Genomic DNA, 14,171 nt, shown 5'->3' on the forward strand with positions numbered 1-14,171 from the left:
TGGCGGAGGCAGGCTGCGGTGCTCCGTGGGGAGCTGAGCTGCCAGCGGCAGGGGGATGTGGTGGGGGGCATGATGGGGCCGGGCTGGGAAGGGATGATGCCGGAAAGCGGGGCGCTCCCAAAGGCGGCCCTGGCTGACGCCAAGCCCTGCAGCCGTGCCAACGGAGAGGTGGCCGTCAAAGGCACCAAGAAGTGAGCGAAAATACTGGCATGTGAGATCCCACGGGGTGACCTAGCCAGACCCAAAAATGCCTTGCTGTGCCACCTTCCTGCTCCCGAATGACAAGCCCGCTGGCAAGCAGTTACCTCCTGTCTGTAGCCCATGAGGCGAGCGCTGGAGCTGGCCCACCCTGGTGCAACCACGACTGTTGGTGTCCCATCCTATTTTTGAGCCTCGCAAAACCCTATTTGCATGGTGATAAAATGTGGAAATGATCAGTGGGGAGGAGGAGACATCAGAAATGACTGTGCCAGAGGGATTTTCCCCCCCCAAAATACACTTGAAAATACACTTGAGGTCAAAAGCGGAGATGCTCACAGATGGTGGGGACGGCTCCAGGGCCAGCGAGCGCCCTGGAGGGTGAGAGGGGCATAAGGAGGGCGCAAGTGGGCTGGCAGAGCCAGCGAGGCTGCAGTCGCCGAGAGGCAGCTGCCTCCTACCCCCGGCCTCACGCACGGAGGACCTGGCCTCTCACTGCTGTTTCCACCCCGTGGGTCGCTGAGGAACTTCTAAGGGTTGGTGAGAAGCCAGACGGCTGTCAGGTACAAAACCGGAGGGGCTTGCACTTTTTGCAGGAAAATGCTTAGGGGGCCTGCAAATCAAAACAACCACCGTGCTTGAAAAGGCCTGGTCTCGCTGCTCTGCTAGCATCGGGACGGAGCAGCAGCAGCTTCCAACCTGCCCGAGCCACCCTACAAACTGCAACATGTGCAGGGAGACCTTCTGGATTCGCCGCGCACCGCAGAAAGCAGCCGCATGCTGCGTGAACCCGAGTCGCGCCTCCCCCGGGGCACATTAATAAGCTCCTCTGCCATGTTGAGCATACTTGAAGCTCCCCGCCTGTCACTCAGATCAAAGGCAGGGGCCGGGGCGCGAGGCGGTGGTGTCAGCTGGGCCACTTGTGAAGCTAATTGCAAGAGCAAAGACTTCCAACTTGAACCCGCTCTTTCCCCCTAAGGCATCCCCAACCCGCTTCTAATGTCTTCGCTCAAACTTTGCAGCTGTGTCTCGTTTCATCTCTGGCGAGGGAAAGAGGCAGCATCGGAGCCAGATGTGCCCCAGGAAGGCTATAAAAGCCGCCCCCCTGGGAGCCCGGGGTCTCAACCCCTGCGCTGCAGGCAGCTGGGGAGTGCAGGGTTCAAGGCCGCAGACTCCAGACACCAGGGATGCAAGGGAAGAAACCCAGCTCTGGCTTCCCAGACACAGTGCTTCTGGAGGAGCTGGGTGGATTTTGGCTGCCCCGTTAGCACCAGCTGGGACAAGGCACGTTCCCACATTGCCCGATGCTATTTCAGCCAAGTGGGGGGTCAGGGCCGTGCCTGTCCCTATGGCTCTCAGCAGAGAGGAGCAACAGCTCACAGGCAAAGGGGAGAGCCAGGGGACGGAGGTCGGAAAAATCATAAAACCCAGTCGGGTTTCTGCCCTGCTTGCCAGCAACCTGGGCTCTAGGGTGGAGAAACCATTTTTTGTCTCCCTGGCTGAAAGTGTAGTGTGGACCCGATGCGGCAGCACTGACTGCTGCTGGTTGCTGCCCCCCAAGCACATGAGGGAGGAAGGCTTCGGGAAGAGGGCAGCCGGGCAGACACGCACATGGTTCCCGACTTCAGTCCAGAGACCTCCAGCTTTCTCACCTTGCCTCCACTGCTTTGTGCTCCCAGATGCAAGTCTGCCTACAGGAAGCTTTGGGTCCAAACCCAATGCCCAGAGTACCAGGAGGCGTCTGACCATTTCCAGAAGCCCACGAAGAGGCAGAGAAGGCTTAAGTAGCCCTGCGTACACAGCAACCTAAATGCAGTGTACATAGAGCTTTCCAAAAAGGTTGGTGAGATCCCAGCTTGCTTCTCAGTGGTGCAGGGACAGGCACAGGGCTCCCTGCAACATTTTCCAGCTGGCACTAAATGAGGGACAGGGACAGGATTTGGGGCAGCCCCAATTCCCTGCAGGCCAGCTCTGCAGGGAGCAAGTACACCCTCAACCAGTGTCACAGGACTTCGCTCCCAAGGTGAGGACAGCCAACCCAAAGGCTGTCCCGCAGGAAGCTTGGGGTGCTGCTGGCAAAGCAAGCAGCAGCCAGGGCCTCCAGCCCAGCCCCACGGGCCTGGCCCCTGGGGAAAAGTGTCCTGCACACCCTCCGTCACTGCCATCCACAGAGGGAGGAGCGCCACCTCCTGACTCTGGGCATCTTCTTGTCCCCAGGATTTCAGGATCAAAAAATGATTAAAAACCACTGTTGCTTTCCCCCTCCCCCATCCAGAGTTTTATCAGCAAACAGCTCACAACTTCAAAAACAAGCAAATCAAAGTCTGGCATTAGGTCTCAAGCCCTTCCTGTTAGCCATGCACTGAACATCTGCAACAGGGATAGTATTTCTTCAGAATTGCTTCTTTTTAATTAGGTGCTAATTTGACTCAAAATTCCCTCCACTGTCATTACCACTTTGAAAAAAATTCACCAGCTCTCCAGGTACCCCTGGAGCTCCTGCCACTAAGTGGGATTTTGTAAATGAGAAGACTTGAAAGGTTTTTGTCAAGGCAGAATTAACAATGCATAACTTGCTACAGATTTTCACACCTGACACCTCACCATTTATCCTAATAATCCCAGGACCCTCTCACATCCCTTACTGATATGATCAAAGCAGCAGCCACAGACTAGGGCTGGTCTAGAGCTAGGTACTTTTTAAGCTAGCTAGGATCTGTGTTTTAAAATGGTCAACTCGCGGCCAAGCAAAAAGACCATCTAAAGACTATCTACTAGGCAGGAAAACCTCAGTCTTCAGAGCCGCTCATAAAGCCTCAGCCTCAAGCCGGATAAAAGTTTGATGTTACACTTTCCTACACTGAGGGATTACTGATTTACAGCTCTCTCCGCTACCTGCCAATTTGAAAGAAATTAAAAAAAAAAAAAGTGGTTGAGACCTCTCTTGTTACACTTGGCTGAAATCAGCCAACAGGTTCATGTGTTAAATGAGGCTGACAGGGAGCCAGCCAGATTGTGCAGTCATCTAGTCTGGTTTCTAGGGAAACAAGGTAAATGTTTTTCCTCCTTTTGGCTACCTTTTAAATCTTGAAAAGGCTTTATGCATTGCCATACAAAATATTCTACACCTTCCTCTATTTCAATTAAAGCAAATAGTATCAAATTAGGTTCATCTCAGAACAGCTCTGTGCATCAACTCATTCAGCATGTTAATCTGGAAGGTTATTGCCCTCATCAGTGTCTTGTCTCCAACTATGGTCAGTAAAGGATACACTAACAAGAGTTATCTAAAATTACATGAGCCTTCAGTTAGGCTATGCCCTGAAACATGAGTGATCTCACTATTGTGGCTGCAGGCACACAAGCACTCGGGACTTCCACTGTCTTTCTTGGTGTAACACCACAGTTCCCACAGATAAAGTACGCTGCAGTTAGGACTTGTGCTATACGCACATAATTGATCTTGTACACAAGTGCTGTCTCCTCTGTCCTTCACCAGGAGATTCAGCTGGGAACATAAGCCAAACTGTCTCCTCAGGACCAGAGGGAATGTTTTCAGCTATCCAGAAATGCAACACCAACACTCTCCCTCCTCCTCCTTAAAATGCACTTAGACAGTTGGATTAACAAGAAAATGCCACCTTTCCCCTCCTTCCAGACAATTATACAAGACCTGGAGGCAGGGCCTTTCAGCCAAGCTAGGGAAAGGATTCAGAGAAAATACAGATACACTAGGTGGCAATTTGTCCTATTATCTGCTGCCTTCTACTGCTTTCATGAACAGCCAGGGACAAAGCGCATCTGAGAACTATGTAACATGCAGGATATTCTTCCTGCCATTTGGAGGCTAGTGAATTTCCACTGCAACAGCTAGGATCAGTCACCTACCCCAGGCAGGTACACAAAATTCAGTTATGTTTAAACAATCTGAAGTGGTTTCATTCATTAATTTCAAGATCAGTTTGATTCAAAGGAGCTCTCTGAACACCTGGCAGATGATTAAGATGCAGAACACCTTAGTAATTGCAAATACCACAATTAGTACCCCTGCTGCTTTACTATTTCAGTGCATCAAATAAGAGAGCCTTGTTCTGGCTGAAAATTTTTGGTTTCTGAAAACAGTAATGACAACTTCTTTCTCATTAGAGGAACCCTATTATGAGTTGGGTGCTCATTAATTTGAGCTTTGTTTGCTTTTTTGGTTTGGCTGGTCCCACCCACAGGACCTGCAGCAAGAGTACCAGACTTCACAAAACTAGCTATAAAACAAGAGACAAAGTTTAATTCTCTAAAAGTCTTTATTTTTTTTGTTCTGAGAGCACACAGGCTACAGAACACAAGACAGTTCCACACATTAAGCTGTCTCCTCTTTTGCAATACGATCTTTCTTGAGTGGTCCCTGGAGGAAAAAAAGAAAAAAAAGAAGAAATTAACAGCAGTCCACCTATCCAACACAGAAGACCCCATCACCTCCTATTATGGTGCTGTAATTCCCCCACTGCCAATTTGCTTCAAAAAAATTAAGTCAAAAAGTGTCCTCAATGATACAGCCTGCTGGAAATTCCAAATCCCATCCTCCCAGCTAAAGCTTTCAGTAGAAAACTGAACTTGGTGCAGCCACATTGCACCAAATTAATGATTTAAAATTTAATAGCGAAGAAATGTTGGTGCCACCTAGTGGGAAAACCTCAGATGCATCCACCAAGCAGCTGAACAGCACGCTGAGCTTCTGTAAGGGCCCAATACTGAGCAAGGACACAGGGGACTAGCAATCTGCTTCCTCAGCAAGTGGCAAACTGAGAATGGCACCCAGAGCCTGCAGCTCACAGGCTTGCCAGCACCATTGCCTGGAGCTGTTTTTGGAAGGCAACACGGAGCCACCCCTTGCAGGTGTCAGACACCGTGCTCAGTGCTTGCTGTGTGCCTGTCACTAGACAGTTTGTGCCCAAACAGGGCCACATCCCTCAAGAATTAAGGGCAGTCACACGGGAAATGAGACCACAGCCGCTGTCTGTGGTCATAAATAGTCAAGTTGACAAGATGAACCATCTTGAACAAAGCTACACACTTTTATGGATGTTTAGGCCTTGCAGCAGCCCAAAGGTCAAGCTATAAATTGCCATTAGCCAGAAGACAACACAGAGATATGCAACACTGAAAAATTTGTTAACTCCATAAAAATCACATCCTTACCATGAAAGCCTTCTTCTCTTCAGCTGTCTGGAAGCGGCCATGACCAAATTTGGAGGTTGTGTCAATGAACTTCAAGTCAATCTTCTCCAGGGCCCGACGCTTGGTCTGCACAAGCAGGGACTACAAGAGACACCAGGTGAGTATGCAGCAGCACCCTTTCAACCTACCTGATCACAGCAATGCTGGCTACTTTCCATCATCACCTCCATGGAAAAAACTTCTTCCTAAATTATTCTGACCCTAAGCTCCTGCCATTACTATGTAAGGAACATCTGCCGATAAGCCAGCTGGCACCTTTGGTCTTTAAGGCTAAAGACTGGTCAACCCACACCAGTATCAACAGAGGCAAGCTCAAGTCTGCCTGCCAGTGTTCTGATGATCCACAAGAATTCTTAACCCTGAAGTTTTTCTTTCATTGCAAACAGGCCTGGACTAAAATAGCAGGGAAAGGTACTCAATACTACTCCTGAGGTCACGAATATTAGGTGGTTTTGTGTACATGTGTCCAGCAGTCTTCCTTTAGGCTCTCCTCTCTAGCTGGCTATATGAATCCCCATAACAGCAAGCCAAGACATCTGTTATGACAGGCAGTGCAGCCAACAGCAGTTGTTCCAACCCACCTCACAGCAGCCTTCACTACTCACCTTGCGCAAGGTTAGGACCCTCTTCTTGGTCCCAACGACACAGCCTTTCAACATGATAAAGTCATTGGTCACCTCGCCATAGTGGACAAAGCCTCCCTGAGTAAGAAGCCAACAGTTAGTTCTGATTTCTCTGCTCTGCGTAAAGTGATCACATGCTTGCCCACAGCTTGACATCTTATACTGCTTCCAGGTCTCAGCCATTCCTACATCCACTGAAATTCTGTTTCCAGTATGACATTTTACTGATCAAGTTTCTTGCTACAGCAGTTTACTTGATGCTGTAAGGCTTCTGCAGAGAACAGCAGCAATATTAAGAAGCTGAGAGAACAGCAAGAACTGCTCTCCCTGCTGAATTATCCTTATTTACATGAGCATCATTTCTAGGTTTATAGCATCCCTTTATATTGATGCCAAGTATTAAACAAGCAAAAGTTACACAACTCAACACTGAGAATGACTCAGCGACACCACCTCCTACAGTAGCTTTTTCCCTCAAGAGTTCTTCATCTAATCATTTTGCATCCGTCCTATTTGCATCATAACATTGCAATTTAAAACCAGACTGTCCTTATAGCTGCAACAACTCACCAGAGGGTTAATGCTCTTGTCAGACAAGTCATAATCAGTTGATGCATTGTTTTTGATCAGTTTTCCATCCTTGATTTGGTAACCCTGGCCAATCTTGTAGATCTAAAATGACAAAAATTCTACTCAGCAAACAGTAGGAGAAAGGGCCCAAAATCCACCAACATGGAAATGACTCTACATCAAGTTGTACAAGAGTGTCTGTTGTACTTGAAACCATATGATCATACAGAAATCTTAAGGTTGTCCAACATAAAGCTAACAGAAAGCTGGCAGGTCAGAGAAGCATCTATTAGGACATGAATCAGAGCTCTTCCAGGTAGACATGCTAGGCCATTTATTTCCACACCATGCAAAAACATACAACTCCTCTTTCTGCTTCTTGATCTGCAAAATGCCAGCCAGCCTCCTCTGCCAATACAAGCAGTTATAGCTGTACTGCAAGACAACGACACTGGTTACAGCACTCAAAATTACATTCAATCAGAGCTAAGCTACCATGGCAAAACTCTCCAATCTGTTCCTCGTCATGCAGTAACCCTGGTGAGCCTTAGTTTTTTCACAGCAGTTCAGAGGCACAAGATGCACACACCTTCTTATTGATTTCAGTTCGATGGTGATACCCCTTCTGACCAGCTCGAGCCACAGAGAAAGCCACACGAGCAGGATGCCATGCACCAATACAGGCCACTTTGCGCAGGCCCCTGTGAGTCTTGCGGGGCAGCTTTTTGGTGTGCCAACGGCTGGTAACACCTGAAGCAAGGAAACAAAGCAGTGTTGCTAATTGTTCAACTAGGGCACAGATACCCTTTCCAAGTGGCTGTCCCTGGGCAAAAGATAAGCTAAAGACTCAGCATACCAGAAATTAACTGTATTTCTTGGTGAAGCACCTCTCCAGAGGCACCCACGTCCCTCCCCTGGCTGTCCCTGGGTTGCGTTCTCAGAAGGAAGGCAGCATGGAACGACTCCTCACAGATGTCGGACGCTGTGCCCAGCGCTTATTCCATGGTTTCATCACAGAACAGGGACAGCAGTGTTGAATACCCCCTCAGCTCTTGGCCCAAGTACTCGTAAAAACACAGACTGTGGGATTTCATCAAAATCTGTGTCCTGATCACAAAGAGAATATCGATAGTGTGTTTACCTTTATACCCCTTGCCCTTGGTGACTCCAATGACATCTATCATCTCATCCTGTCCAAAGACAGTTGATACAGGCACCTGCTGTTCCAGCTTCTCCCGGGCCCAATCCACTTTCTCAGCAACACTGCCACCATTCACCTGGATCTCCATCAGGTGAGACTTCTTCTGTCTCAGTGGGAGCAAACGCATCTAGAAAACAGAAAGGATGGAATTTAGCTACTGTTCTTCCAAGATGGACATAGTATTTGCTATCCCAGTAACTTTCCAAGTCCTGGCCTAATCAGTTTTTTCTAAACATATTTGTTTTCCAAGATAACAACCTCAAAGTACTGAAGTAAAAGACCCTACACTGAGGGCAAAGGCTGTGTCAAAGCTTAAATGACAAGCCAGAATAACTGGAAGCTGCAAACCACCCATGGGAACACAGAATTAACAACTGCCTACAACCCCACAGCCACCAGACATGATCCATCGAAGAAGGGCAGGAGGCAAAGCCTACTATGCTGAAGGACACTTTAGGCAAGGTCACATTTACAGTTACCTTTACTATATTTAGCACACAGGGACTGAGACAAGTACCAACAGCAGCTGCAATACTACACCTGCTGCCTAGAATGGGAAGCTAATTCTAATAAAAAGAACAATGTCATAGCTGTATATCTTATTACGCTTACAGCCAACCCAGAGATTTAACTGCATTTCCCAGGAAAGTTTGGCAGTGAACTGTGATGGCTAGGGAGAAACTACCACACTACTCAGCAGTACACCTCCTTGAGCTGATCAACAGAAGCCACTGAAAGGCTTTTTTAGTGCCTGCAGCCCCTACAGAACACTTTGCAGCCTGAAATTAAGGTGAACACACCCTAGAATTAAGTACTTAGTCTATTTTCATTTGTAGCTGTAATCCAGAGAGCTCAGGTCTACCTGTCAGCATAGGCCTAAGTCTGAGAAGTCCCCATTTTGGTTCAGACTCTTCTGTACACTGCTTCAGAAGACTGCTAATGGTTGCTTTTGAGGCTACTGTAAGCTTCTACCTACTCTTTGCACAGAATGAAGAGTATTAGTATTTATATGCTTCACAGTTGGCATCAAACTCACAAGACAGAAATCTGACTGTGGAAACAGAGCAAGCTTTATGCTCGCACTCTTAGGTGTTCCCACAGTACACGTGAGTCCTGCAGACACTTACCTGAGTGTGAGCCATGACTCTAATAACCTGGCAGTATTTCTTCATGCTATTGAAATCTTTCTCCAACTGCTTTTTGCCCTCCTCATCTTGCCATTTCTTGCAGTATTTGGTGAAGGCCTTCTTCTTGGACTTGTGCCTTCAGAAGCAGAGCAGAGACAAGGTTTGGCTAAGCCCTTCATCGATCCCCTGGGGAAGTGGGGATGAGCGGAAGGAGCTGCCACCTTAGCAGGTTTCGGCTCATTGCCAGCTTCTAAGGAATCTTTTCCACTGGCAAGCGGAGCCTGGAGCTCATCAGACAGAGGCAGGGTTGCCAGAGCTGAGCGGAGCTGCCATGAATTCCAAAGCGCATTAGTATTCACAGTATGGAAGACAAAAGACTGTAGAGAAAGTCTGAACAGAAAAACAACCCTTTAAAGCAATTTTCATATGATTGTTATCCACTTCACAATACTGTGATTTTTCCCCCTTGTAAGCCTGAGCTACGCCTGACAGTAAGATCATTACTAGGACACCCATGAGACCTTTACTGCACTCCTCTGACCTCTTTTCAGCCTGTAGAGTTCATAAACAGGCTCTAGACACACTGGAGCCATACTTAGGCAAATGTGCATATTTTGAATCAGAACAACAGTGCCTGGAAGAGTAATCAGAAGTAACATTAGTCTTCCCCTTTCCTGAGAAAACAAGACTACAGTCAGGATTCGACACTCAACAACAAGCGCCAGGGGCGATTTCCTTATGTCTGCCTGTCGAAAGATCATCACATGTAGCCTGCTAGGGAGATCTTAGGCAAACGCCAACACTGTCACCCTCATGTCAAGGAGGGCATTAACCAACATTATGTTGTCACCCTCCCAGAGTAACCAGCTCTAACCTATCACATTATCAGGCTAGTTCATCTAGGCCAAACAGCAATTGCTGAAAAGATGCTTCAGAAAGTTGTACTAGCATAACCTACAACCCAGCAAAGCAGCAAACCATAGAGTGAGATTAAGGCAACAAGCAAAAGCCCCTCTCTTACCAGTTCTTGTAGAAGCGACGCTTACACTCATCACTGATGTGCTCAGCAAAGATGGTCTTGAAGCTGCGGAGACCACGGGGAGTCTGCACATAGCCCACGATGCCTACAATGACCATGGGAGGAGTCTCTACTATAGTGACTGCCTCTACCACTTCTTTCTTGTTCACCTCTGGATGAAGACAGAAATACAGCATACCAATTGATATTAGTATCAGCTATCAAACATCTCCCCATCCTCCACACCCCCAAATGTAAAGGCTGAATGAGCCACGTTCTCTTCACAAAGCCCAGGAAGATGCATGGTAAAAAGGCCAATGAATACAAGTGATAATTAAATGCCTTACAGAAATTTGGTAGGCAAAATGGATGGTAGCTAGTAACAGAACTACATTCAGGACTCGACAATCAGCAAAAAACGCCAAAGGCGATTTACTTATGTCCGCCCATCGAGAAGAGGTCATCATAAGTAGCTTGTTACGGTACAGCTAAACCAAACCATCAGCTCAATCAAACCATCAAGCTCCTTTGCAAGTCAGCATGCATCTCAAACAGGATCATTAACAAGAAAAAAAAACAAGCACTGCTAGACAAAGTCTTGGTGCTAGAACATCATTCACATTGAAGTGGGAGGCGCTTGGGTGTTTTACACCCTTCTTCCCACTCAAAAAGGGCTTGGAACTGGGTGAAGACAAGCAAGGACTAAAATTCAAAGATACCTATAAACAGGTCATTTTTCACCATTTGTAAAAAAAACCATAATCCTCCTATTAAAAGGAACATAAATACATACTGGATCCAGGTCTGTCAACTTCACGGACAATGTGGGTCATGCCAGCTTTGTATCCCAAGAAGGCAGTGAGATGGACAGGCTTGCTGGGGTCATCCTTAGGAAAGCTCTTCACCTTGCCCCGGTGCCTACTACTGCGCTTGCGGGGCAGGAAGCCCAGAGACCCATGCCTGGGAGCTGAGAACTTGCGGTGAGACTAGGGAGAGAAAATAAGCTTTTAATGCATGTTTCAGAGACCCACTTCTCCCCATTCCAGGGCCAATTGCCAATTTTCTTCTTGCATTAAAGAAACACTACATAGAGACACTTTGCATTCTAGAAATTCTTTTTAATGTCAGCTATTTAGGTTGTTAAATCCATTACAATCACAATATTGCCATCCACATGCCTTAACTCCTGGACTTCTTTAACAATTTCTTATATTTAGCCCTATTTTAAGAAACCAAGTGCCACTACCAATGGAATCATGCAAGCTGTTAACACGGCCACAGCATGCCATCCAAATTTCAATGCACCCCAGAAGCTGAGAAATGGAGAAGCATGGATAATTTTATATTTTAATAAATAACCATTATAAAAATACTTATTACAAAAAACTATTCCAACTAGAAAAGCTGCAATAAAACAGCATTTTAACATCCACCCTGAGCCAGTTGCTTCAGGCTGGAATGTAGTTGTTTCAAAGATGTTTTCTTTAACCAACCCTGCAGTCTCACTCAATCTGAGTGAAGCTGGATACTATTCTGAGAACTCTCAGCCCAAAGAGCTACCCAGCCAACCCCATCTCTAAATAGCAGAAAAGAATTATACAGTTAAACAAAAAGCAAACAGTCAATAACCAGGAAGACTGAGTAGTACTTTTTCCCAAAAAAGGCTACATAAGCCACATCAAGCAATAAATAATTTACCACTCCCAAAACACTGTTTTTAAGATTAATTTCAAAACTTGTGCTAGGGCCCAGCCAAATCGAATTTTGACACCTATATTAAGACTGAAGGCTCTCAGCACAATACCTTTACATTTTATGTATATATATAATGTACACATACAGTAGAGGGACTACTTTACATATTATGTTACACATAACATAACCAAGTAGGGAATCTGATCCTTTAAGTAAAACCTGGGGAATTCTATTACTACAGGGAGACTCTACTGCGTTTGCAGCCCTGCCACGGCCTCGCTGTAGTACCAAGAACAAACAAGAGGGCAAAGCCCCACTCTTAACACAAGGAGTCAGCGCCTCCGACCTGGGAACACACCGGGGCCAGGCTACCGGGACGAGCAGACCTCACTGCCAGCGGCTCTTCCGGAAAAATTCTCCTTTTTTGAAATAAAAGGGCACCAGGCACCGCCACGGACGAAGCCGACCTCAGGCGGCGCCCCCGGCCGCCCCGCGCCCTCCTCTCCCCCTGGCAAAGCCTCACCCGCCGCCGGCCGAGCGCCGAAATGAGCCCCGCGCCGCCTCCCGCAGGGCCCCCGCGCGGCGGGAGCAGGGCCGGGCGGCCGCCGGGGCCGGGATGGCAGCGATACGCGAGGGATGGCGAGGGCCACGCGGCCGCCCCCCCCCCCCGCGGCACCCACCATTTTGTCTCCGCGCTGGGCCGGAAGGGCCGCAGGAGGCTGCGCGCGCCCTATTTATAGACTTCTCGCCCCCATGAGGCATTGCGCAGGCGCTCCCCCCCCCCACTCTCGCGAGCGTGCGAGATGAGACGCATGGGGTGGCTACGGGTAGTGAGTGTGGTCAAAGTTCTGGGGACAGCGTTCTGCTAAGCTGGGGCGCGGGGGAGGGCAGAGCCCCCGCCTGCGGCCCTGCCGCGCCTGGCGGGGGAAATCCGCTTTTCTCCTGCTGGGGAGAGAATTAGTCAGGCCAGAGCTGCGTTCCCTTTCTTTGGCAGGCTGCACCTTTTCCCATGCCCGGGCCGAGCCCACCATCACCGCTGCCCGTGCTTCTCAGTGCCATTTACAGCCGCCCCGGGGTACTCAGTGAGCCCCCCTTGCATTTGCTGCTTCTGGAGCTGCTGGGCGGTTTTGTCCCCCAACCCGCCAGCAAAGGCTGCTGCCGCTCGTGACAGCGCTGCTCACTCCTGGAGAGCCAGCAGCGTTGCCTGCAGGGCGAGTGCCTGGCTCTGCTTTCGGAGCCACCTTCTTCCCCGCCCGGGGATTAGCCACTTCCTTGCAGTATTTTGCATAGCCCACTATGGAGAAAAACAGACATGACCCCACCTGGCAATATAACTGTCCAGGCCAGGTTGACCTTCACCCTTTGACCCCTAAACTTTTAATGTATCCGTGCCACAAGCTGGCTTGTCTCTTTAAAGTGAGACATCCGGTGATGTAAAAAAAAAAAAAAAGGTTAATGTCTCTTAGTCCTTCACTGGCCCACAGCAAGCTGGATTTGGCTTGGTGTTTGCCCCCTGGATATTAGATGGCTTTGTGCCAGTGCATCCTAGAGCGAAGCATCCTAGAAAATTGCCCTATATAAGTTGCGAGCGGCAGTGCAGGCAGCTACAAACTGCAAAGAGGAAATGGAGCATGGACACGGCAAGCAAAAACTGTTTTAATAAAAGCAGTGATCTCACTACTCGCCCAGGAGCTGCCTGAAATTTCCCTCCCGTGTTAACCTGCCTCCAATGTCTTTCATTCTGGCCTGTCCCCTTCCTCCCACTGCTGGCCTTGTGAGTTGGCCCGGTGTTTCCCAGCCCCGCTGTGCAGCTCCGTTGATCCCCCCTTGTCTGATGCCGCTGACTGTGGTGTCATCGCCCTGTCACTGGCGGGGGGACCGAGGCAGCCACCCGCCACGTATGCTGGCTGCATCCCGGCGGGGCAAAGGTTTCCAGGTGGGCGAGGGACAGAGCTGATGGCGGGTCAGGGAGGATGGGCTCGGTGGTGCTGCTCTGCTCCTCGACCGTCTCTGCCGCGGTGAACCTCTGCAAGCACCTGCTTGGCCCCCTTGCTGCTTTGGCTGGGCTGGTCTCCTGGCGGGCCCTCAGCCCCACCATCGCCCTCCTTGGCCTCGCACGCTGCAGCCCGGACATGCAAACTGCCCTGCGCACCATCCTGACAAAGAGGCTCATGGGCACGCTGCTGGCTGGCGAGGCCCTGCAGTCCTTGCCATCAGCCTGTGCCCACTCTACCGTGTCCTGGCTGCTCTGGGGCAGAAGAAGGGCTCCCCAGCAGCTGGAGAAGGTGGTGGGAGAAGCTGGGGCTTCCCTGTGGGCCCTGGCGAAGTGGGCTCACTCCCGCCACACTGCCTTTCTCTGGCAGGTCTGCGTGGGGGCCGCGAAAGTGCTGCCAGGAGCCGCGTGCCTGGCGAGGGCCCTGCTCTTCTGGGGGCTCCTGGTGGGGGCACAGGCATGTTCCCTGCAGGTCGCAGGATGCAGAGTTGCCTGGATCTCCCCCTGCCACCCC

General features: G+C 49.3%; 1 protein-coding gene and 1 non-coding gene across 2 annotated transcripts; both read right to left on the minus strand.

Moving 5' to 3' along the window:
- Positions 1–4,477: 4,477 nt before the first annotated feature.
- Positions 4,478–12,412, minus strand: RPL3 (ribosomal protein L3). Its single transcript, XM_013947082.2, has 10 exons — positions 12,345–12,412; positions 10,763–10,955; positions 9,973–10,141; positions 8,952–9,087; positions 7,765–7,951; positions 7,213–7,373; positions 6,624–6,725; positions 6,036–6,131; positions 5,392–5,511; positions 4,478–4,597 (listed from the first exon to the last, which is right to left on the minus strand). Exons 1-10 carry the CDS (start codon positions 12,345–12,347, stop codon positions 4,553–4,555), a joined length of 1,212 nt encoding a protein of 403 aa, XP_013802536.2. The 5' UTR covers positions 12,348–12,412; the 3' UTR covers positions 4,478–4,552.
- Positions 7,554–7,646, minus strand: LOC136991213 (small nucleolar RNA U83B). Its single transcript, XR_010883257.1, has one exon. It is a non-coding gene; the product is annotated as a small nucleolar RNA U83B (small nucleolar RNA).
- Positions 12,413–14,171: the final 1,759 nt, after the last annotated feature.

The sequence above is a fragment of the Apteryx mantelli genome, chromosome 1 (genome assembly GCF_036417845.1).
Source record: "Apteryx mantelli isolate bAptMan1 chromosome 1, bAptMan1.hap1, whole genome shotgun sequence".
Classification (NCBI taxonomy): Eukaryota; Metazoa; Chordata; class Aves; order Apterygiformes; family Apterygidae; genus Apteryx; species Apteryx mantelli.

Excerpts from the sequence above, each read along its gene's own strand:
- RPL3 (XM_013947082.2), bottom strand. Across the intron at positions 10,142-10,762 it reads AGTTGACAGACCTGGATCCA|AGGTGAACAAGAAAGAAGTG; the intron begins GTATGTATTTAT and ends GTCTTCATCCAG. Across the intron at positions 7,952-8,951 it reads GAGTCATGGCTCACACTCAG|ATGCGTTTGCTCCCACTGAG; the intron begins GTAAGTGTCTGC and ends TCTGTTTTCTAG.